This window comes from Colletotrichum jinshuiense, chromosome 8 (genome assembly GCF_051148585.1).
Source record: "Colletotrichum jinshuiense chromosome 8, complete sequence".
In the NCBI taxonomy this organism is placed as follows: domain Eukaryota; kingdom Fungi; phylum Ascomycota; class Sordariomycetes; order Glomerellales; family Glomerellaceae; genus Colletotrichum; species Colletotrichum jinshuiense.
In genome coordinates, this window is record NC_139315.1 from 4014027 (window position 1) to 4038650 (window position 24624).

Below are 24624 nucleotides of genomic sequence, written 5' to 3' on the forward strand. Positions count from 1 at the left end.
TCACAAACACGTGATGGTATACCACGGAATTCAAGTAGAACATGTTGGCATTAAAAGAGCCTACCAGCTCTTCCGTCGCATGGGACCTTTTGTGTAAACATGGAACAGAATGTAGGTTCGTGATATGACCCCCAACCCCCAAGGAAGGCCACCCAGCACTTGGGCTACTCCGGAGGTTTTAGGTGTCACGAAGCCTAGTTGATGAGTGGAGAGCAGGTGATTTCGAAGTACCCTTTCTAGGTAAGCCATTCTAGGGTACTTGTTTCCACCGCTTCTCTTTCAAAAACTTGATCCCTGTGCGAGGACATGGCCGCCTTGCACTTGGGCTCATAGGAGACCCTCTCAGGTAGTATGGAAAGTGAACCCGAGTTAAAGAGATAGCGGGCACCCGACGCGAAACGCGTTCGATGCGCGTCGTGGGCAGCTCTGGCCCTGTTCTTTGCCCTCGCGCGCGGTGCATCTTCAAAGACTTCAGAAGTATAACGGCAGTTATAAATGGAGAGCATGGTAACTTTCGTTCTCAAGGAATATTACTCCTTCAGTCTCATCGCCAATCGACGGGTTCGAATGTGTTGTATTTCGATTTTCGTTTCTTTTTTCTGTGTTCACCCAACACCGTTCCGACTTTCTTAGACACATCACAATTCCACCCACAGTGTCATTCATGATGTCAACCTACAGGGCTCAGCCTTTCGACAGCCAGTCTCGTAATAACCACTTCCAAAACAATTTTCGTAACGGTAACCCTCGCAACAACCGCCCCCGCAACAACCGATCTCGCAACAACCAACCTCGCAATGATTATTCTCCAAACAACTACAGAAACAATGATTACCAAAGCAACGATTTCCCACGCAATAACTTCACCCGTATCAACCAACCCCGCAACAATCAGCTTCAGAACAATCAACCCCGGAGCAATCCGTTTCGCAACAACCATCCTCGCGACAACCATCTTCGCAACGGCCAGCCTCGCAACAGCCAACCTCAAGACGACCACTCTTACGGCAACCAGGTCCATACTGTGACTTCCCACAATGTTCAGTCTCACACCGGCCGGCACCACAACAACGAGCACCGTAGCAATCGACCCCGGAACAATCAGTCAGGGGATTCCGTCATCGTCAACAACACCATCTACAACAGCCCGTCTGTGAATGCCTTCACCCCTAACAATCCTCCCGACAAATCCCCCATCATCCCCCGCAGCAACCTCTCTATCGCCCCCCACAACAACGCCCAGAGTAACCCCCAGAGCAATTCCTCCGATAACAGCCCGCCCAGTGAGCAGGTTGTTGAACAGAAGCCCGTCAACAAGGAGACCAAGAAACGGAAAGCTTTAAACGAGCTCATTGCGAAGATTCTCAACCACTTCCAGATAAACCAACTAGAGGAAATTCTTCAAAACCCGAAGCGTGCTCCGAAAAAGTGGTCCGAGCGTCTGCTCCGAATTGTGTTAAAGCTAGTCAACCACGACGTGAGGTTAGAAGACGCGAAAACTTGGCTGTCTGGGGCTGTAGAGGAGCGCATTAGGATAGGAAGGTACGCGACAGAAAACTTCCGTTCCACATACCTGGTCTCTCTAGATGTGGTCGCTGTTCTGTTTCAGCAGGTAAGAAGCGATATTTCTTTGTCTTCCGATACAAAGCTGACCGACGGAGGGGCTCGAGCAAGGCAAAGATGAACCAAGTACCGGGGAAAGTGCCGTTCAGAGGAAAAAGACTTCGGTCGGGTCTACAGCCGACAGTGCCATCGTGATTGACGAAGACGCCTCGGAAATTGTGAAGAACAACGGCAAGAATGATTCGGGGTCTATAAAAAGGGCACGCGATGACGCACCTCCTTCTAAGCAACACAAAAGCCATAAGCGTCGACGTGGGGACACATCTACCGATTCAAGGTGCGAGATCGAAGAGACTGTAACCGCTCCATCTCGCGACGTGCAGCAGGCAATCGCCGAGACCAAGCACGACCTCACTGTCGTAAATGCAGCCGTGACGCTGGGAAGGCACACAGTGGAACGCGTCGATGCTGAAGCAAAGAAGGCCGAGTCAGCGTTCAAGGAGATCTCTACGCTCTCGTCTGGATTGATGGCTGAGCTCTCAGCTCTCAACCGGTTCCACAAGAATTTCCGTGCCTTTTGTCGGAGGGAAACGCCCTTCCTCCACGTTCACGGCCATCAAAACTTGCGAGCAGAAAGGGAGGATTTGCTTCTTTCCCTTCGCAACCCCGTACCGCAAGCACCGAGCCAGGAAGTCAGCGTGCCAGAGGACTTGAACTCGATCCTTTCTTTGGCGGAAAGTCTCATGTGCGGTCACATGAAAGTGTTGGAAAACTTGGGAGGTAAGAGTGCGTTGGAGAACGCAACAGAGCGGATGCGACAAGCGACCCAGAAGTTGGAGAGCGAGAGAGAGCAATTAAGAATACATCGAGAGCGGGAGGTAATGCTCACGGAGAAGTTGGTCATTTTGGAGTGCAAGAATATTTAAACACTCCTTTTTGCTTTGGGGGGTGGGGGTTTATTCCCGCTTATTATGAAAATCAGGTGTTTTGATTCTTCTTGATATCATTTTGCGTTTTATGTATTATCTCACACTGAAGTCTTCTAAGGAGGATTCCCGCAAATGCAATTGGTTGGCGTATGGATGTGCAAGACTTTAAAATCTGTCGACGTACTGACCGTGTAGAGCTAGGCTTACTGGTTGAAAAGACCTTACTATTAGTTGTCGACTGCAAAGCTGTACTACATACAAATAGCCTTCCAAACCACGCTTAGGTGTTTTCCTCACTATTATCCCGGGATTTACGCACCCACACTTCATCGATGAGGTCGCCTTCGCCCTTGACGCAGACCCAGTCCCCTATTCCATATTCCTTGGGTGCGACTCGGCAGCCTCTGCCGCCGCCCCCGACAATGAGATTTCCCGGTCGGTACTTTTCATTCAGCTTCATCCTCCGGATGACACTGCCATGCACTCTGACCTTGTCGGGAATATCGCGGACTTCCCCTCGAGGTAGCGGCCATCTGATCGGTTTCCAGCTTCCGTCGGGTCTTAAATCGAGCCTACGGAATGGGAGATACTCCATCACCCGCCACATGAAGACGCTGGCAGGATGCATGCCGCAAGCAAAGTCGAGCGAGTCATGGATCTCGGCCTCCTGCGCCGTTCGAATCATCTCACTGAATAGCGTGGCCGTGCAAGTACTTGTCAGTCTGTCCGAGTTCTCATCCGCATGTTCCGTCGCCGAACCGCCTGGTGAATCAGGTTTTGGCGACCCTGGTTGATAGCCGACGGGTGGCGAGGGTGCGTCGATGTGAATTTCTGGGACAGCTGGTGCCTCCGGAGCAATCGGGGATGTTGGGCGACGTTGAAGACCGGGCCCTGCTGCTGACTCGACACATCCCAATTGCTCGAGCTGATCAAGGTCGAACCCCAATCCCGCCCGTATGGCTTCTCTTACCATCCAAACTAACGGAATGTGACTAGCGTTTTTACGGCCAGAAACAACATCCCAACCGCCACCAATATCACCATGGCCTCCAGCGAACCAAACTTCATCGACGTCCTGATCTGCCTCGTCGTCGTCTGAGTCGTAGGTGAGATCCTCAATTGGGGGCTTGGAGTGGATAGACGAAGCGTCACGTGACCGGTCAGTAGCCCTTGACTTGGACCTGGACCGGCTACGAAAAGGAGCAGGGTAATCTGTATTTGTCTCTTGGTTGCGCGAATGGCGTCTTCCGCGGTCCTCTGCCGCTACAGCGTCGTCGGGAGCCAATGTTGAGCGCCGACCTGGCCTGTACTTTTCCTGAAATTCTTGTACTTTCTCGTTGAGAGGCTGGTGGTGTTCCATCATTCGCTTGGCAACGTTCTTTTTGTGGCGGTTCTTCGGCTCTTGGTAAATCAGGTCTTGTCGGAACTTGGCTCGCCGTTCGTCAATGCTGACTGCATGTCTGATAACCTTTGCAGAGCTTCGAGCGGTATACGGGAACTTGCTGCGCTGCATCCAGGCCGTTTCAAAGCGGGGGACGCTGTTCACCGTGTCGAAAAGCCCCAGAAAGCGTATTCGCCGAATCGGCCGAGAAAATGTCTCTCTGAAGCCTTTCAGAAAACGGTCCATCTTTTTCCAATCTTCCTTTCCTTCAGGCGTCGAGTTTGTTCGGCGGCACTGCCACTGGGAGAACGCGTTCCATGCAAAAGCAACCATCTCCTCGTTCCCATGTGCAAGAAGGCCGACAAAGTCTAGCATCTCGGCGAGAAACCTCGCAACATAGGCGCCTCGGGAAAATCCAAACATGTAGATGTCGTCTCCTGGCGAGTAATAGCGCATGAGAAACCGATACCCGCCCACGACATGCTGGTCAAAAGAGGATCCGACAGCCGAGTCTTTTGCCATCTGGTATAAAGACTTGCACCTGGCTCTTATGCCGTTGTGTGTCAGATTGTCTGATACAACGTACGTACCGATCCCGGCTATGTGCTCGTTAATATGTAGAATAACCAGACTTTACGCACAAGAACCTACGCTGATAATAATGGACTAAGTTAGATGTCAGCTACATAGTAGGGTATGATATGTAATTCTTGGTGTGTTGACTACTTACACTGATCGTCCGAAGAGCTGTCCAACATACGGAAAATTTTAAGGATGTTGCTGTCGCTTTCATCGCCACGGAATTTGTTGCCCGTGCCATCAAAGCAGAGAATCAACTTTCGTCGAGCGCCACGATTCTGACCACCCCTATACACTCCATCGCCAGGTCTGCTGTTGTCCGTTTTGAATACATCTTTGAATTGCGGCCCATTATCCCTTGGTTGAAAGGATTTGATCATATCGGGATGCATGACAGCGAGCAGTAGTAGGTCGAGATAATCACAAAAGGCTTTCTGTCCTGATATTGGTTGGACTGGAGAACACGGAACAATTCCACAACGCCCAGCCGGAGGATGGGTTGCAGAAGTTTCCAAGTCATATACAACACTTAACCAGCACTGGGGTTTTGTGCAAGATTCGCGGCATTCCATACAAGAAACCCCCAAGTTGATTTGATACGTTTGGCAGTAGTGGCATGCATGCGGACAAATACGGACTGGATTTGCGTCACCGACTGGTATACACGAGAGTGTTTCTTTTACAAGGGCTAACTCTCTAGTGCTCGGAGGTTCCGGGCAGGCGGTGAGGTCTTACATGATCTTGTGTATAACATTCACCGACTTTCTCCCAGCCCCTCGGACAGGAAAGAGAAACATCGCCGATCACCGGCAAGCTTGATCTATCTCCCTGCAGTATGATAACGAGCTTTGGGTGGTTTCACCTGAGACAGATCTACACCGGAAACCAATTAATTGAAAGCTCCCAAAATCCAATCCACCCGGTTGGTCAGTTGAGGCGTTCCTAGGGTGGTCGTTTTCGGCCGCGAGCAAGACACGGCTATCTCACATGCTCGGTTAGGTATGAGAAATGGTTTCAAAGCGTTAGCCCTCGAGACTTGACGCCTAAAATGGAATGGCGCATCTTCGAGCCGCGGGTGTATCCTCAAACTCTTGCTTTTACCCGCAAGCCATCCGAGGGCTAACGTCTTGAACTCTAGGGATGTATGGGGGTGGCATAATTTGAGTGTGAGACATAGACAGAGACGTAGACAAGCCCGACAAGACCACCAAACGTCCAAAGCCCACAACGTAACGTATTTAGTTAGCTACTATGACATCACGGAAATACGGCAGTTATTGTCTGATTAATATCCTATCAAAATTTTCTCTTCTGAGACATATCCCATGCCAAGTTATTGCGAATTTTCACTTACACCCAATCCAGGCAAGTCGTGTGGCAGGCTGCATTGTTCCACCAACCTCCAAAAGATGATTGAAATGCAAAACTCTCCCTGCAAAATAAAATGGCATGCGATAGAGAACATGGAAAAAGAAAGGCTGGGACATTGTGCGGGGAAGCTGAGACGCTGTCTGATTACACCGCAGATACGAAATCATGGGCGCATGGTGGTTGCTTTGATGACCAATAATTTTTCGTCGCATTGGTTTTATGCTTCTTGGAGATAAGATGGACAAATCCTAGCCTCGGTATTTCGCGCAGCCGTGAATCCTGCATCCGCAAGTAATCCGGCAGCGGTTAATCACATCCTAGTAGGTCACTACGTCAACGAGGTCGTGCCACCGGGTGGTGGGCATGTATTGGAGCATCGCCTGAGAAAAAGAAATATGATCGACGGTTGGGCTGAAAGTAAACCTCCCTAGCTAAAATGCCACGTCTCAGTGCTACCGGCCGGGATCACCACCGACGGTTGCAGGTGCTTATCCGGCCGCTTCCCGTGTGAGACAATGTCTTAGACATCATCTTAGACACTTTGGAGTCACTGTTATGGTCACGTCCGGGCGTTGGAATTTCTCTGAGGTGTGTTTCTGCGCCTGATAGGAACAGAAGGTTCAATGCCAAGCAAGGTCAGACAATTTACGTTGTGACGTCAAATGATTGCGTTCTTCGGGCCAACGAACGGGCTATCATAAAGACACAGCTATATCCTGGGGGGAACGCACCTTTAACCTGCTGGCGCGAACCTGCGAGATCGTCCGACTGAATACCCCAAAGATTCTCACAATGAAGTCTCACAGAAATGGAAGTCACTCAAGTGCCGATGTCGAACAACACGAGCATGTCCATACCAACCCCAGCAACGGATCCTCTGTGAGAGCGGAAAAGGTTCAGCAGATTGGACCAAGCAGAGCATCCGCCAGATATGGCTCCCACGATGTCAAGAAAGGAGGCTTTTCAAAGCTACGGCAGGCATCCAAGCGGCCACTGCCCGATCAATTTGGCGACGGGACCTACCCATTAGAGGTGATTCGACCGACCATGGTCCAGAACCTAAAGGCGCTGCAGGCAGCAGGTTAGTCTTCTCATCCATTCTTCAGTTCGCCATTGATGCTGATCATGAGCCAGACGTTAAGACGCTTGTACAAATCATTAAAAGCAAGCTCAAGGGGGAGAAGATCCAAGATGACAAAACAATGATCATGGAGCGTACTATTCAGATAGTTGCGAAGCTCCCGCACAACTCACGTCTACGTGAGCAACTCACAAACGCCTTCATTGAACAATTGTGGGATTCGTTGGATCATCCTCCCCTGTTGTACATGGGTGATGATTTCAAGTACCGCCGTGCTGATGGGTCTTACAACGTAAGTTTTCATGCTCAAGGCTGTATGAGTTACGTCTTCTAACCGGTAACAGAACCCAATGTACCCCCAATTGGGAGCTGCTGGAGGCCCATATGCCAGATCTGTGAAGCCTCGCATTGTCACGCTGGGCGCTATGCCGGATCCTGGTCTGATTTTCGACTCCGTTATGGGTCGGACGACTTACAAGAAGCACCCAAACAATGTCTCGAGTATCTTGTGGTACTGGGCGACCATCATCATTCACGGTAGGCACATTCTCCCTGAATCAGCGGCTGAACACTATGCTGACATGTAACAGATTTGTTCTGGACGGATTACAGGGACACTAGCAGGTCAAAGACGTCTGCTTATCTTGACCTTTCGCCACTGTACGGAAGCAATCAGGAAATGCAAGATTCCATCAGGACGTTCAAAGATGGCAAGCTCAAGGCCGACAGCTTTGCTGACAAACGGCTCATCGGCATGCCCCCTGGAGTGTGCGTCATTTTGATCATGTTCAATCGGTTCCATAACCACGTCGCGGAACACTTGGCTGTCATCAACGAAAGCGGCAGGTTCACACCCCCTGGCAAAGACGCGAGCGAAGAAGCTGCTGCTAAAGGATGGAAGAAGTACGACGAAGACTTGTTCCAGACGGCGCGACTCATCACATCGGGCTTGTACATCAACATCACACTGGTTGACTATGTTCGGAATATTGTCAATCTCAATCGCACAAACACGACATGGACCCTTGACCCGCGCCAAGAGGCCGGCCTGGATGCCGGTACTCCGGACGGAGCGGAAGCGGGCACAGGAAACGTCAACTCGGCCGAGTTCAACCTCTGCTACCGTTGGCACTCGTGCATCTCGGACAAGGATGACAAGTGGATCGAGAAGTTTTATGGAAAGCTTCTTGGCAGCGCCAAGGGCGAGCTGTCGCCGCAGGAACTGGCCTGCGTGTTTGGCAAGTTTGAGAAGTCCATCCCCGACGACCCTGGCCAGCGTACTTTCGCGGAGTACCAGAGAGGCGAGGATGGCAAATTCGACGACGACGATCTTGTCGATTGTATCAGCTCTTCTATTGAAGACTGCGCTGGAGCGTTTGGGGCCCGGAATGTTCCTCAAGTCATGCGACCCGTGGAAATCATGGGAATTTTGCAGGGACGCAAGTGGAATGTTGCGGGTCTCAACGAGTTCCGCAAGCACTTCGGTCTGAAACCTCATGAACGATTCGAGGACATCAACTCGGATCCTGCAGTGGCGGAACAGCTGAGGCACCTGTACCAACACCCTGACTACGTCGAGCTCTACCCCGGCCTTGTCGCCGAGGAAGCCAAGACACCCCTGACTCCGGGTGTTGGTATTGCTCCGACATACACGATTTCCCGTGTTGTTTTGTCGGATGCTGTCTGCCTCGTTCGCGGTGACAGATACTATACGACTGATTACAACCCTCGCCACTTGACACAATGGGGATACAAGGAGGTCGAATATGACCTGAAGGTCAATCACGGCTGTGTCTTCTACAAATTGTTCCTGAGGGCTTTCCCCAACCATTTCAAGGGCAACTCGGTCTACGCGCACTACCCCATGGTTATTCCGACAGAGAACCACCAGATTTTGACGGATTTGGGAAGAGTCGACCAGTTTGACTTTTCTCGGCCCAAGTTCACTCCCCTGCGGACTAACATCGTGTCGTACGGAGGCGCGAAGCACATCTTGGACAACCAGAGTCGTTACAAGGTGACTTGGGACGAGGGTCTGTCGTTCTTGATGGGCCCGGGTGGAAGCCGTTTCATGCTCTCTGGGGACACCGACTTCCACGCGCAGCAGAAGAAGTGCATGCACGCCTTGCTCTACAAGGACGACTGGAACTCCCATGTCAAGAACTTCTATGCCGAAATCACGGAGCAGCTCCTGAAGGAGAAGTCGTATAAGCTCGCCGGACAAACACACGTCGACATCATCCGCGACGTCGGCAACATCGCCCATGTCCACTTCGCGTCGCGCATGTTCAACCTGCCCTTGAAGACGCGCAAGAACCCGAAGGGTGTCTTCAGCGAGCATGAGTTGTACCAGATTCTTGCCGCGATCTTTGTGTGCGTCTTCTTCGACATCGACCCTGTCAAGTCGTTCCCGCTCCGACAAGCCGCGAAGGAGGTGACGATGGTGCTTGGGAAGCTCGTGGAAACAAATGTCAAGATCACCACCAAGGTCGGATTCCGCGGCCTCTTCACCGGTTCGGCGGACAAACAAGACCCGCTCGCATCATATGGAACCAATATGATCAAAGGTCTCTCTAAGGCAGGACTGAGCCCCTACGACATTGCTTGGAGCCAGATTCTGCCCACGGCAGGAGCCATGGTGCCGAACCAAGCCCAGGTGGTAAGTGTTGCATGACGATGAGTACTAAGTGCAGTGTGTTAACATTCGTGCAGTTTGCGCAAGCGGTCGATTACTATCTCTCCGCTCCAGGATCAGTGCATGTTCCACAAATCAACCAAATTGCCCTTTCTCCGCCCAGCAAAGAGACTGATGCTCTCCTGCTCGGGTACGCCATGGAGGGCATTCGCCTCGCAGGAACATTTGGCTCTTACCGCGAGGCAACACAAGATGACGTGATCGTGGAAGATGACGGCCGCGAGGTGTCTGTGAGAAGAGGTGACAGGGTCTTCGTGAGCTTCGTAAGTTGACCACCCGCCTCCTGAGTGGCGAGCCCGGATTAACAGATTTTCAGGTGTCGGCTGCCAAGGACCCCAAGCACTTCCCGCTGCCAGAAGAGGTCAACCCTAGCAGGCCTTTGGATTCATACATCCACTACGGCCTTGGCCCGCACGCCTGTCTCGGCCGTGCTGCAAGCCAGGTCGCACTTACCGAGATGTTCAGGGCATTGTTCCGGAAGAAGAATCTTCGACGGGTGCCGGGGCCTCAAGGAATCCTGAAGAAGGTACCCAGACCCGGTGGTTTCTTCGTCTACATGAAGGAGGACTGGGGCCAGATCTGGCCCTTCCCTGTGACCATGAAGGTGATGTGGGACGAAGATTAAGTATCCGGGTTTAGATACCCATATGTTGGCCTTAAGCGAGAGTGTTATTGTTTTGTTGTTGTATGACTGGATTCTTGTGATGGAGGGAAAGTTGGGGCGGACTAATGAGAGAATTATCGATTACAAACTGGGATACCTCGGCGTTCATTCGTCGCGATTTGGGGGCTAAGGCTTAAATTCCAATTTCCACCTTTAAAAAAAAGCGCATCGCCAGAAAATAAAGTGAAAGGAAAAAAAAAAAGCGTTGGCATGAAATCGTGAAAATGAGCACGCATCAGTCGTGGACACCGCTCCGGGAGACCTGTCGGCAAGGATGACGGGTGGAACTGGCGGAAAATGTAATGAGACCCCCTGCGATGACGATCACTGATCCGCTCAAGACCCCCTGGGCCGCAAAACGGCTGGATATGGCATTGCCAAGAGATAAATCAACAATTGCCGCGCGTCTCAGGCCAATGGAAGGCGATGAGATTTCGTTTGGCATCATTTGGATTGGATTTGGAAGGTCTCGGCCGAGATATCACTGTTGCAGCAGAGCCAAGAAAGTCGAGATGAGGGGCGATGTCCATTATACACGATGTTGTATCCGTGGCCGCCAAGATATTCAATCAAGAGCCTAATCGAGTGCCTGTAAGCTACTAGATGCTGCAGTCAAGTCGATGAACTAACTGGCTGAAGCACTACCCTTTTGACCCAACCGACACAATTGACTTTTCGTGCCTGGATTAACAGTTTTTACCCGTGTTGGTCTGACCACCGTTCGCGGAGTTGTTCATGACTCAGTTCACTGCATATACTGTGGTAGGAGTTCTGGGAAGCTACCACGACTTCGCGCGCGGTCTGAACAAAACCTCCCCACTCTAAGGGCAAGAATTTGACGGGAGCATTGATTGTATTCGACAGCCTCGGCAAGTGATCCGAACTTTTGCCTTGCGAACTCAAGAGTCCAGACGGTTCAGCGTGCCGTCAACGATGGCTCGTGGTTTCAACGTAATTGCCAGGTGCAGACGGGACTATTTTGGTTCCGCTCGGGAGTGGTCGAGGCTGAGGGGCGACAGCACATATCGGCGGAGATTAAGGAGGGAAATTGACGGTGGCCCCGGTGTGCCTGGCGGCTGATGGATCAAGGCAATACAATCTGGATCTTGCAGGGACAATTCACGCAGGAGGCTCGGAAATCTTCCATCATTTTCCCTGCATTGATCCGTTCCCTCATCCCGTGTGCGCGCCACATGGGCGGGTGGGTAAGTCTTCTCCCAGCCGGGGGGGTCTTCAATGGCCCCCTCCCTCCCCTTTTGCTGCCATTTCTTTGTAACCGACTCAGCCCAATTGGATAAGCAGGCTGTTTTTGGACCTCGGACGACATCACTCCCCACTGTCGGCCCCGAATTGGGCCAGTCATGGCGGGCAACGTTTATTAACTTCGGACGACCGTTCGTTTCCTGGTGTTTCGCATGGCCAAAGACCCCTGCACGTTTAATATATCCGGGGAGCAGCGCCCAACAACGTCGTCCACAATGGCGCGTGCACCACCTCAAAGATAGAGAAAATCTAGGCGTCCTAGCCAACCCAGCCTAGCACATCCATGCGGCTCCTTTAGCGAGCACATCGTCGGGCCTGTCACATCGTGGCATCCCTCCACTACCGGCCAAAGCATCGGCACTGCCTGCCTAGCTCGGCCGGGTCCTGGAACCTGTCCCGGGGTAGCCCTCCGAGCGGACGTCACCCGACGACCCTCACCAACCTGTTTAACTGATTCGTTTTACTATTCTGCTGCCCCCTATTCGCGCAATGTTCGAATCACGCCGCTGAATCTGCTGTCGTGGTCTGATGATGCGCCACTGTCCACGCTGCCGGGACCCGACCAGGCCTGCTTGGTCGGGACTTGGCTGGATCCCCATGGATCTATCATCGCAGATGAAGGCTGCTAACCCCCTCGATGGAGCCGGCTTCCAGGGATGGGCATGCAGCTCTGCACCCGTCTGTTCCCAATCCGGGTCTTCTCCAGTCGGGGGTATCACTGAGGGGTGCACCATATATAACAGGGCGACGAGCAGATGTGATTCCTGTCTCTCTCACTCTTTGGTTGCCACAACTTCATTTCTTGTTCATTTTGCGCTGGTTGCTGTTGACTTTCTTCTGCCCCTCTGCGACGGGTGTACTCTCTCTTTGACATTCTCGTGATCCTTTCTTTTCCAACACACAACTTCAACCCACGATTTTAAAATCACACACTCTCTTGCGAGCAACGAAAACTCACTATCTTTCACCATGTTCAAGTCCCTTCTTACCACGGGGCTGTTGGCCGTCGCGGCCACGGCCCAGCAGACGACCTCCTATGTCGACTCCGCTTCCGAGATCACCTTCCAACGCTACACCGAGACCTCGGGCTTCTCCTTCGGCGTTGCCCTGCCTTCCACCGTCGGCAAGGACTTCATCGGTCAGATTTCCGCCCCCATCACCGCCGGCTGGGCTTCCGTCTCCCTCGGTGGTCCCATGACCAACAAGCTCCTCCTTGTTGTCTGGCCCAACGGAGACTCGATCCAGACCTCTATCCGCAAGGCTACCGGTTACACGAACCCCGATGTCGTCACTGACTCTGGCATCACCATCAAGCCCATCGAGTCCGGCACCTCTGTTAACGCGACCGCCTTCACTTACACCTTCCTTTGCGAGGGCTGCATCACTGGCGACGACCTGACCTTCACCGGCACCGCCGACAGTGCTACTTTCGGCTGGGCTTACTCCACCACCGCGCTTGCCGACACCACCAGCGCCTCCGTTGCTCTTAACTACCACGGCGCCGGTTTCGGTCTGTTCGGCGCCAACCTCGTCGATGCCAAGTCTGCCGACTACGCGACCTGGGCCGCCAAGGCTTCGGACGCTGTCTCTACCCCCAGCACCGGCAACGGAACCTCTCCCAGTGTTCCTGCCAACGTCACCACGACCATCTCCAACGCCACCTACGACTACATCGTTGGTGGTGGCGGTGCTGCTGGCCTGATCGTTGCCCAGCGCCTGGCCGAGTCTGGCAAGAGCGTTCTCCTGCTTGAGCGCGGCGGTGTTTCCCTCGCTTCTACCGGCGGCAAGGCCACCGTTGCCTGGAACAGCTCCGTCACTCAGTACGACGTCCCCGCCATGGGCTACTACCTCTCGACCGCCAAGGAGACCAGCGAGTACTGCACCGATACCGCCTCCCAGGCCGGCTGCATTCTCGGCGGCTCGACCATGGTCAACGCCATGATGTGGGTTAAGCCTCCTTCCCACGACTTTGACGACAAGTGGCCTACTGGCTGGAAGTGGAGCGACGTCGAGGAGTCTGCCAACAAGCTTTACGAGCGCACCCCCGGTACCATCCTGGCCAGCAAGGACGGCAAGCGCTACGACCAGGGTGCCTACGACATCATGTCCCAGTTCCTGGCGAGCAACGGTTTCAGCGAGGTTGACGGTCTTGCCGAGCCCGACAAGAAGGAGGCCGTCTTCACTCACCCTCCTTGGTTGATCGAGAATGGTCTCCGTGGCGGCCCCGTCCGTGACTACCTCCCCCTTGCCCAGGCCCTGCCCAACTTCAAGCTGCAGCTCAACGCCAAGGTCGTCCGCGCTGTCCGCAACGGCACCACCATCTCCGGTGTCGAGATCGAGACCGGCACCAACGCCCGCCAGATCATCAACCTCAAGGCTGGTGGTGCCGCTATCCTCGCCGCCGGTGCTCTCTCTACCCCTCGCATCCTGTTCAACAGCGGTATCGGCCCCAAGGCCCAGATCCAGACTGTCCAGAGCGGCTCTACCCAGGTCACTCTTCCCGCCGAGGCCCAGTGGATTGAGCTCCCCGTCGGTGAGAACATCAAGGACCACCCCATCTTCACCGTCAACTTCCAGACCAAGTCTCCCCTCAACTCCCTGGCCAGCACTGCCTTCACCGCCCCCAGCCAGACCGACATCGACGAGTTCGCCCAGGGCTCTGGTCTCCTCAGCCAGGCTGGTCAGCGCTTGAACTTCTGGACCAGCGTCGAGGCCGCCGATGGTCAGAAGCGCTACGTCCAGGGCACTGTCAACTCCCCCAAGAACGACACCATCCGCGTCAAGGTCTACCTCACTCACGGTCTGACCTCCGTCGGTACTCTCGGCATCTCCGCCGATGGCAGCACCAAGCTGACCACCGAGCCCTACCTCACCACCGACGGCGACAAGGAGGCCATCACCAACTTCATGTCCCAGCTGATCCAGTTCGCCTCCAAGTCCAACAGCACGCTGTCCCTGACCGGCAACGTCACTGCCGAGAGCCTCATCTCGGAGTACACCACTGGTAGCCATTTCGTCGGCACTGCCGTCATGGGCACTGCCAACGATGGCAGCAGCGTCGTCGACACCCAGACCAAGGTTTGGGGCACTGACAACCTTTACGTCGTCGATGCCTCCATCCACCCCGACTTGCCCACCGGCAACACCCAGGCCATTGTCATGGTTGCTGCCGAGCACGCCGCTGCTCAGATTCTTGGCGGTAGCACCACCGGCAGCTCCGGCTCCGGCTCCGGCTCCAGCTCTGGCTCCGACTCCAGCTCCGGCAGCGATAGCAGCTCTGGCTCCGGCTCCGGTTCTGGTTCCGGCTCCGGCAGCTCCGCCGGCTGCAAGCGCTCTACCCAGCGCCTCAAGCGCATGCAGCGCTTCCGCCGTGCCCACCACAACAACTTCTAAGCACATAAATGTCTTCATGTATTTATAAACCTCATTAGAACTAGACATGGTCTTGACCGTTTTCGCTTGTACATAAAACCAGCAAAGGCATAGCCTGCATTTACGTTACCACATTATCCACAAATTGCTTCAAAGTTTGAGTTCCTCAGTGCTGTGCATGGCCCGCGTTTGTATGTGGTGATGGCAAGCAAGTCTTTACATCACGTGCTAGGACTCTGTCATTCCTGGGTTACACTAATTCATACCGTATTTATGTCGCTGCTAGCCTTAAATCTGGTGCAAATCTTATTTTATTTCTCAGTCACTCAGTGTACACAGGGTAGCACCTCCCCGCACTGATAATTTTTAGCATAGAGAGCCATGCAGCCAAATGTTTCACGAAAGAGCACGGCCGCCTTTTAGGCTCGAGCTGTGTTCGTAGTACAATACATCTGAGTACGATAGGGCTTCAAGTAGGTTCACCGCCACCTATCTTAATTCCGACAACCAATAATGTGAACGTCTTGCGAGTCATCGATAGGAAATGTACTTTAAGGTTTGGACGTGTTCGTTTTCGCTTCAAACAATATTCTCTCCGCGGGTCGCGCAAACATGTGGTCTTTGTGTCCTTCACCACATCTCGAGTGAAAATTGATGTCGGTCCAACAAATCAACACGTGTGGAAGATGGGTCTTGCCTCGCGTTTGGCAACCTTGATTGCCTTCGCAATACTTGTGGCTGAGGGCCGCGCAGAAATAGACTTGTCAGCACGAGATAACAGGCTACCGGGATGTGCGGTAAGCTTCACCGTCCGGCAATCGTTTGGCACGGTGAGTGGACGCTGACAGAAGAACACGGCCAGGCTGCATGCTGGCAGCGTGCCATTCCGTCGCTCTGCGGGTCATGGGATAATGTCAATTGCATTTGCAACGACGCTGGCTTCGACTCGGACGTGACGGAGTGCATGTCAAAATCATGTCCCAGATTATCAACGTTCGGTATGTATCGAAAGGCTCAACCCAACGGACCAAGTCATTCTTGCTTATCGCTATCAGCAACCCTTAGAGAATGGGATACTATGTGTGACAAGCCCCGTCGTGATCGAAAGGGCGACGTGTGGCCATTCCTTCCCATCCACATCTTCACCATGCTGTGTGTTGCGGCGCGCCTTTACTCCAAATCGTGGGTCATTAAGAGATTCGGGTCGGACGACTGGATCATCACAATCACTTACATAGTATACATTGGGTGGTTCTCAGTAGGGCACATCAGTCAGTATAATACCAGTCAGCCGAACTGAAGCGCAAAACCTAACATCCAAGACAGTATTCCAGCGAGCGTTTGGCATAGATATCTGGTGGGCGGATCCAGACACACTCACTTGGGCTCTTAAAGTGACGTTACGATTCTTCATGTCTTGGCTGCGACGACGGTGTTAACATCCCGTACAGCTCTTCTACATCGAAGCACCGATTTATACAATTCTCTTGGGGCTGACTAAGTCCTCGATTCTTTGTTTCTACCTGCGGCTCTTTCCTTACGAACGCTTCTGTCGCCTATGCTACGCGCTGCTAGCTGCCGTCGTTGCCAGCACGACAATATTTGCGATTCTAGCCATTATTCAGTGTACGCCAATAGCATACAACTGGCAGGGTTGGAAGGGCGATTTCGGTCCAGTGAAATGTTTGAACTTGAATGTTCTCTCCTGGATCATGAGCATCACCAGCATTGTGCTTGACACTGCGATTCTCATCATGCCTATGCCGCTTGTTGTCAAAGTCAAGTCGACGCCGCGCCGTAAGTTTGCCATCATTTCAATGTTCAGCTTGGGAATCATTATCGTCATCGCAGGCTGCCTGCGTCTTCGGTTCAACATTATGTACGGAGACTCGGTCAACATCACCTGGGACTATGTCGACCTCATGATATGGACGGGAGTTGAAGTCGCAACAAGTATCGCTGTCACGAGTCTGCCATCAATTCGTCTCATGCTCCACCGACTCTTTCCTGGTCTGTTTGGGAGACTATTTGCTTTTGGTGGCCACGTCGAACAGGACCGAGAACAGTACTTGAAGGTCCGAGAGGGACATCAACGCGACGTTGAGGGGGTGATTGGAGAGGGGATCACACGACGCTGGAGGAGGGGTCGGAAGGAGATCGATCCGCCACCAACGATTGGAGGCGGCGAGGCGAGGGGGAGGAACGAGAAAGGGGGACGAGCGAGCGTTGCGAACGGAGACAGCGGCATGCCCAGAAACCTTCCCCAAACTGAAGCCAGCCGTATCTTGGCCAGTATTATGGGCAGTTTGTCCCGGTCACAAAGTTGCCCATCAGAGTCAGCGAACTATACCATTACAGTAACCACGGATATCACTGTGGCATCCGAACAAAATATACAGGAGGAAAATGGTGCTCTAGGATCGATTAATACGTCTGATAAAGAGAGCAGCGACAGCCTAAACACCACCGTTGAGGGTAAGCTAGAAAGGAAAGGAAATCGTGAATAAAGCACCGGACAGATAGTCTAAAGTGTGTGAAATTTTTTGAGATCGTTGCCTAATGATAGCGATGCCCTGGCAAGTCCCACGTACCAGTGACTATTGAGGACTAAGTCTGCTAGTCTGAGAAAGGCTTGACATATGCAAACGCTCGCTTGCAATCTATTCTATCACTGGAGGCGGAAGAAGAAGAAGTAGGTTAGCTAGGTGAGCCTGTGTTCCCTAGATTAGTGTTGCAGGATCTCAGAGGTTGGTCGAGTCTCTCCCCGTCTTGCATCAGGAACTTGCCATAAGTACATACGAATAACAACAATCGACATATAATCAAAGAAAGAAAACTAAACAAGAACAATCTACTCAGAATGGCTCGAGAAAATCAAACCCATAGTGCTCTTCCCCAAGATCGCCCTCGGTGAAAGCTTGTGCCTTTGCCAAGAACTCGTAAGCAATAGGGAGGATAATACTTGTCTAAATTACCAAGGTTCTGCAGCTCTCAAAAATTAGTGTCAAATTTAATCAATCTCACTGTCTCACGTGTATGTATCTATCCACTCAAGTAAAGTTGTTGGTATCACAGGATACCCGTACGGGTGGTAAATTGAACGAAGAGCAAAACTGGTACTGTATTCTGTAGATGTGTGTGTAGAAGGAAGAAAGAGAGGCAGCCAGCGGAAGCAGCAGATGTAAAGATATCGCCGTTGGCGGCCCGGAGGCAGAATCTCCGGGCCCGACTGCTGCCGCTTCCCGCGGGCTGACCGCCTGCCCGTATTCTGGCTGGGCAATCCAACAAAAGTCTTATATTCGGCATGTCATCTGCCGATAGAATATTTAAACTTTGTGCACACAGCATGCTCACTCTTCCTCAGCATTGCCCTGGCCAAGCAGTCTCTCAAACTTAGCCTTGTCCCAGTCGCGCCCCTCACCGTCGCCAGGCCAGCCCGCCTTCTTCATCTTCCTGGCCAGCTTATTGTGGCTATAGTCGTCTTCAGGATCCGAGTCTGAGTCGGGCTCGGACTCGTACTCCCAGTTCATGTTCCTCCTCATCACGGACAAGTTCGACGCCCCGAGGCCGATCCAGTTGAGCTCCCGGTACCGCTCCTTACAGAGCGCAAAGAAATCGGCAGGCTCGTACACGTTGAACCCGGCGAGCCGCCACTCGTTCGTTGGGTCGCCCCTAAACCGCTGTAGGGTGCTGTTTAGCGCAGGCGCGTGCTCGTCGTGCTGTCCGATTGGGTCGCCCCAGTAGATGTAGCCGTCGTCGGTGTCCAGGATGACCTGGTAGCCGTTCCGGCCCGTGCAGATAGCGATGCCAGCGCACGAGGGCGGGATCGGGGGGTCTTGGCCGGTTATAGGCGCAACGAGGCCTTCGATGTAGCCCTTGCAGATGTCCTTCTGTAAGTCCTCACTGCGGTAGTCGGTGACGGGCGTGCTTTCCATGATGAAGGGCGATAGGCTGAGATTGTTCCCAGTGTAGTTAACGTAGGGGATATGGCGGAGGAGGTCAATAACCGTGTCGTTCCTCTTAAGGGTGGCCAGGGTTTCCTGGTTGATCGAAGGCCAGCCGCCGGGGGGAGCATGCGCGACGGTGCCGTCCCAGAAGACGCGGTTACAGAAGTCATAGTAGTCCGTCAAAAGACGCACGAATTCGTCTCGATCGTACGCCATAATCGGTATTATTCCCTGTTCCTCAACTACAAGGAGGGCGTGGTAGGACGTTCGTTGCTTGCGGCGTATGGCAGACTTTGGCTAATGGGCACCAATTAATGGGGTACATCAGCCCCCGGGCACCCTACGTTGTGGCTGAGAAGCTGCTCCTTCGCAGGCTACTGGGTTATAATTGTCGCGCCGATCAGACCCCTAATATCCCAGAAAACGTCGGGTTGAACGTGAAATACCACTTTCTACGGCAGAATGTTGAAAAAGTACTACAGTTTTGAGCATATGTATCTTCCGGTTTAGACTTAACCGCTCTTTCATTCAAATGTGGGGTAGACTTGTGGGTACATTGGTACACCTAACCACGTTTTGGACGTCCAAATGTGGCCGCGGCCTAAGCCCCATTACAGCTGAAAGTGGATGTGATTACCGAGTAGATTAAGTACTGCAAAGTCTCTATAAGTAAAGGGCCTGTGCCTGGCGTCTGGTGCCCCAGAACGACAGTGCGAGCGGGCCAGAAGGTTACTTGGCTGATCATGCTGAGGTACACCATGCAGTGTTCATCATCAGGTCTCCACATAGACTCAAGACAATCTGACATGAAATGTCACGTGATAGTAGGTGCATGGAAGACCAGGGAATCGTGTGGAAGGCTTAGAGTGTTGCTCCTTGGTGTGGCAGAAGGTGGCAATTTCGAATTTGCACTTCACCTTTCTCCACCGTTTTGGGCTTTCTAGTTTGGGGCTCACGATCCTCAACTGTTGATACTAGACGATTCTAGAACATGCTGTGACTGCTCTCGTCAAACAAAAACAAAGTTTCTCCCTCACCCTTCCTGTGTCACGCATTAGCAAAAGATATAGATAACGTCAACGCTAAGACTAGTACTGATGACATAGCAGTGGGTGGAAGGATAACTAGCTGTGTATTTTATAGCTCTTAACCCTCTAATGCAAACTGTAGAAGCAATACGCGGCCCGATTCACAACCAACAGCTATTCTCGATCCTTCAACTGCGTGACACTCCGCGCGGTACCCTGGAGGTAACCAAAGCATATTGTGAGAGCTATTCTTGATCCATACGCCGTGCTGTGAGAGCACATGATGCCGATCGTAAGGCCCTTGACTTGGTTTCTGAATCGTCAACTTGAACACATTTTCCAAGCTGCTGTGGTCCTCCAGCGTCTGCTGGCACTGACCCGTGGACGTGTCCCAGATCTTGACGGTGTCGTCGTCAAAAAAGGCCGATGCAAGCTGGCGCCCATCCGGTGAGAAGGCCACCGACCCGACCCAGCTGCTATGGCCCTCCAGCGTCTGCTGGCACTGGCCTGTAGCTGTGTCCCAGAGCTTGACGGTGTTGTCGTCAGAAACCGATGCAAGCTGGCGCCCATCTGGTGAGAAGGCCACCAACCTGACCCTGCTGCTATAGCCCTCCAGCGTCTGCTGGCACTGACCCGTGGACGTGTCCCAGATCTTGACGGTCTCGTCGTCAGAGGCCGATGCAAGCTGGCGCCCATCCGGTGAGAAGGCCACCGACCTGACCCAGCTGCTGTGGCCCTCCAGCGTCTGCTGGCACTGGCCTGTAGCTGTATCCCAGAGCTTGACGGTCTCGTCGTCAGAGACCGATGCAAGCTGGCGCCCATCTGGTGAGAAGGCCACCGACCTGACCCAGCTGCTGTGGCCCTCCAGCGTCTGCTGGCACTGGCCTGTAGCTGTATCCCAGAGCTTGACGGTGTTGTCGATAGAGGCCGATGCAAGCTGGCGCCCATCCGGTGAGAAGGCTACCGACCAGACCGAGTTGCTGTGGCCCTCTAGCGTCTGCTGGCACTGGACTATAGCCGTGTCCCAGATCTTGATGGTCTTGTCGTCAGAGGCCGATGCAAGCTGGCGCCCATCCGGTGAGAAGGCTACCGACGAGACCGAGTTGCTGTGGCCCTCTAGCGTCTGCTGGCACTGGCCTGTGGCCGTGTCCCAGAGCTTGACGGTGTCGTCAGAAGAGGCTGATGCAAGCTGGCGCCCATCCGGTGAGAAGGCTACCGACGAGACCGAGTTGCTGTGGCCCTCTAGCGTCTGCTGGCACTGGCCTGTAGCTGTGTCCCAGAGCTTGACGGTCTCGTCGTTGGAGGCCGATGCAAGCTGGCGCCTATCCGGTGAGAAGGCCACCGACCCGACCCAGCTGCTATGGCCCTCCAGCGTCTGCTGGCACTGGCCTGTAGCTGTGTCCCAGAGCTTGACGGTGTTGTCGTCAGAGGCCGATGCAAGCTGGCGCCCATCTGGTGAGAAGGCCACCGACCTGACCCAGCTGCTGTGGCCCTCCAGCGTCTGCTGGCACTGGCCTGTAGCTGTATCCCAGAGCTTGACGGTCTCGTCGTCAGAGGCCGATGCAAGCTGGCGCCCATCCGGCGAGAAGGCTACCAACCAGACCAAGCTGCTATGGCCTTCCAGCGTCTGCTGGCACTGGCCTGTGGCTGTGTCCCAGACCTTAATGGTCTCGTCGATAGAGGCCGATGCAAGCTGACGCCCATCCGGCGAGAAGGCTACCGACCAGATAAAGCTGCTGTGGCCCTCCAGCGTCTGCTGGCACTGGCCTGTAGCTGTGTCCCAGACCTTGATGGTCTCGTCGTTGGAGGCCGATGCAAGCTGGCGCCCATCCGGCGAGAAGGCCACCGAGTTGACTACGCTGTTATGACCCTCTAGCGTCTGCAGACATGCGTTCCAGTTTGCGTCTATCTCTGAAACTACTGTAATCCAGGCTGGTGCTTCTGCTTGGAAAAGTCGTCTTACTACACTCTGGGTAGGACTAAATAATAGAACAGCTGTGTAAAGTTGTAGCGGAAACTTTTCTATACATTGTTTGTAAGATAGGATAAGTCGAAGGGCATCTCGGATGAGTTCTATAAGTTCTGGTCTTCCTATACGTGCCTGTAGAGATGTTAGATAGTATCTTAATTTACAGAAGTTTGCTATACTTACAACTAACGTTTCGAGTTTCTGCATTGCTATTACTGCTTGTGGTATGCCTTGCAAAAGACTCTGAGCCTCTAACCAGTAGAGATAGTGCCTTTTTAGGAAAGTATAAACCCTAGCGTTGTCCTGTATATCAGCGTGTGCCGGGCTTTCTGCAGGATTCGAGTGCTCAAGGTGGTCGACCCAGTATGTACAGGAGTATTTTATACGCGCTAAGGGGTCAGGGTCAGGTAATGCCACATCTTCTATAAGAACCCCAGGGGAGCGCAGCTTGTAGATGTCACGTCGGAGCGTGATGGATAACTCGTCTAGAGACCTTAAGAAGATGATATAGTGCTGGTGCGCAATGCCGGAAGGTAGAATCTGTTCAAATGCCTTATAGTTCTTGTTCAGCAGGAAGTCCTTAGCTGACTGGTGGACAAAGTAGACTGTATCCTCGCGAATGGTGAGAAATGAGCCGCAAAGGCTAACCAACTTCTGTATCGACTTCGTAAGGTCGGCGTTACTTTCATCCCAGCTGGTATCCTCGGTTTCATTGTCTTCCCATTCACTATCGTCCGAATCGGTGTCACCTGATAGGTCGTTAAGCTGGTCAAAGACCGATACATACTCTATAAGTGAGAGAGGGCGGTAGGCCACTACAGTTACAGCAAGGAATTGCTTGCATCTCTCATGAATGCTGGAGTCGCAGATCTGCTGCATCATTCGTTGGTAGAGAGTATCCAGCCCTGGTGGAAATGTCTCGATTCTTTTTCGAACTTCAAACTCCGGCACTGCCTTGAGTTCTTGGCAGACCAAGGCCGCCCAGAGAAAGGTGCCGCCTGCATGAGTGGAAAGGTAACGGAATACATGTTTCCTTAACTTCGGGCTATATTTCTTCTCTTTGGCCAGCTCCTTCACTTTGTGCTTGATATACACGTCAACGGCTACTGAGACTGACTTCTCGTTCAGCTCTAGCGAGAGCCTGTGCGCTACGCTGCACAGCCGCTCTTCAATCTGCGACCAGTTGCGGCTTGAGACAAGCCATTTCGCACCGGTTGACTGCAATGTTTCTGTAATCAAGTTGAGTAGCTGTTCAAGCCCTGTTAAGCACTCGTCTAATGCGTCAACAAGGAGGCAGACGTTTTGCAGCTTCGGGTCGTGGAGCATGTTCGTGAAGATCTCGGATATTGCCTGCCATGCATTTACGTCTTGGAAAAGCGCCTTCCCGGCTGTATCGTACTTCTTCTTTATATACGAAACAAGGGACGGGTCTTGGTCGAGCAGCATGAAGATCAAGCCGCGTAATACGGCTGTCGCGGTATTAAGTCGCTCGTCAGGAGCTTGGCAGAAGAAGTAGGACAAGAGTTTTCCCTGAGGGCGTGTTGCTTCCAGCTCGTCGATGATGCCGCAGAGGAGCATGGTCTTGCCCTTGCCCGGGTCGCCCTTGGCCCAAAGCAATCGCTGGTTTTGGTCGTCGCGCCATTGACAGAAATCGGGGTTTTGAAGCACCCAAACGTAGGAGTCCTTGAGCAAACCGCCATTGGTGTCCTGGATGCGCTTCTTGTCGTGGCGCGGGTCCGTGACATGCAGGTCCTTAAAAACGTCGCAGTCACTGGACGTTGCTCCTTTATCAACAGTCAGTTCGGTCGGATAATGTCATAAGAAGAAGGCCTACTAAAGTAGATGTCGCGAGCATTGAAACTACCGGAGCCTGAGTGTTGGATGCCAGTGCCATGCAACTCTGACCGGGTGCTCGGCTCTATCGTTCTGTGGAATGCCCCACTGCTGTCATTCCTAGGCACTACGTCTGGTGTAGCCTGTCGCTTTCTAGACCTGTCGTCCGGATCAGAGAGTTCTTGAGGCCGCAGCCTTTTGAGATCGTCCCCCATTGCATAGGCCGTCTGGACTGTGTAGAATGAACTTGCGCTCATCTGATCAGGCTGCGCAAACGATGGCTGACAGTTGAGGGGATTTCGCTAACGTGTGCCTGCGATATTATTGGCCGGATCTCAGACATTAGGCGGTTATCGTGCGCCTAGTACTAATTGATGATGAGGTAATCAGAACGCGCGGCTTCGCCCTATATAAACATAGGTAAAACCAGCTGGGTGCTAATACGGAATGTTAGGCGATAACAGCTTACGGCCATATCTCTATCAAGCGTGGCATGGCTACCTCGGCATGAGGGGCCTAACTAAAGAGGCGGATTTATGCTTTTATTCTCTGTAAATTATTATGTAGTGTGCTTGTGAGGGGGAAAGTGGATGCGATAAGAAACGAATGTTCTGTAGGATACATCTAGCATTGGATCTTGGGCCTGGTCACTTCCCCGAACACTGCCCAGCCCGCCTCGGGGCATTTGGGCTTTGGCAAATATGTCGTGAGTTCGCACGCAATGGGAAAGGAGCTTGCTAGTAACTAATTTGGCTACCTATCATCCCAAGGGCACCGGTTGCTATTATTCTATCCTTAATATTTGAGGAAGCCTACTCGTGGGAAGTGCTTCACGGGGAATGAGCTGGAGAGGTTGTTATCCCCTCAGTCCTGAGACGTGTCAGCCATCTCGCGCCACACAGTAAGAGCCCACGCCACATTAGCGGGTAACGGCAAAATACTACCCCGG

The 24624-nt window shown here is 52.9% G+C and overlaps 6 protein-coding genes across 6 annotated transcripts; 3 read left to right on the forward strand and 3 right to left on the reverse strand.

Moving 5' to 3' along the window:
- Window positions 1–827: 827 nt before the first annotated feature.
- Window positions 828–2489, forward strand: EsH8_VIII_001068 (uncharacterized protein; the record flags this gene model as incomplete). The annotated part of the gene is made up of 3 exons (XM_083270110.1): window positions 828–1015; window positions 1084–1542; window positions 1748–2489. The coding sequence occupies 3 exons, from the start codon at window positions 828–830 to the stop codon at window positions 2487–2489; spliced, it is 1389 nt and encodes a 462-aa protein (XP_083129878.1).
- A 283-nt stretch (window positions 2490–2772) lies between these two features.
- On the reverse strand, window positions 2773–4395 carry EsH8_VIII_001069 (T6SS phospholipase effector Tle1-like catalytic domain-containing protein; the record flags this gene model as incomplete). The annotated part of the gene is made up of 1 exon (XM_083270111.1): window positions 2773–4395. One exon carries the CDS (start codon window positions 4393–4395, stop codon window positions 2773–2775), a length of 1623 nt encoding a protein of 540 aa, XP_083129879.1.
- Window positions 4396–6615: 2220 nt separating this feature from the next.
- Window positions 6616–10224, forward strand: EsH8_VIII_001070 (heme peroxidase; the record flags this gene model as incomplete). Its single annotated transcript, XM_083270112.1, has 6 exons — window positions 6616–6904; window positions 6958–7196; window positions 7249–7441; window positions 7495–9563; window positions 9617–9862; window positions 9916–10224. 6 exons carry the CDS (start codon window positions 6616–6618, stop codon window positions 10222–10224), a joined length of 3345 nt encoding a protein of 1114 aa, XP_083129880.1.
- Window positions 10225–12495: 2271 nt separating this feature from the next.
- EsH8_VIII_001071 (uncharacterized protein) lies at window positions 12496–14919 on the forward strand (the record flags this gene model as incomplete). Its single annotated transcript, XM_083270113.1, has 1 exon — window positions 12496–14919. The coding sequence occupies one exon, from the start codon at window positions 12496–12498 to the stop codon at window positions 14917–14919; it is 2424 nt and encodes an 807-aa protein (XP_083129881.1).
- A 2834-nt stretch (window positions 14920–17753) lies between these two features.
- EsH8_VIII_001072 (uncharacterized protein) lies at window positions 17754–19061 on the reverse strand (the record flags this gene model as incomplete). The annotated part of the gene is made up of 2 exons (XM_083270114.1): window positions 17754–17859; window positions 18253–19061. 2 exons carry the CDS (start codon window positions 19059–19061, stop codon window positions 17754–17756), a joined length of 915 nt encoding a protein of 304 aa, XP_083129882.1.
- Window positions 19062–19991: 930 nt separating this feature from the next.
- Window positions 19992–23932, reverse strand: EsH8_VIII_001073 (uncharacterized protein; the record flags this gene model as incomplete). The annotated part of the gene is made up of 3 exons (XM_083270115.1): window positions 19992–21974; window positions 22026–23626; window positions 23677–23932. The coding sequence occupies 3 exons, from the start codon at window positions 23930–23932 to the stop codon at window positions 19992–19994; spliced, it is 3840 nt and encodes a 1279-aa protein (XP_083129883.1).
- Between the last annotated feature and the right edge of the window lie 692 nt (window positions 23933–24624).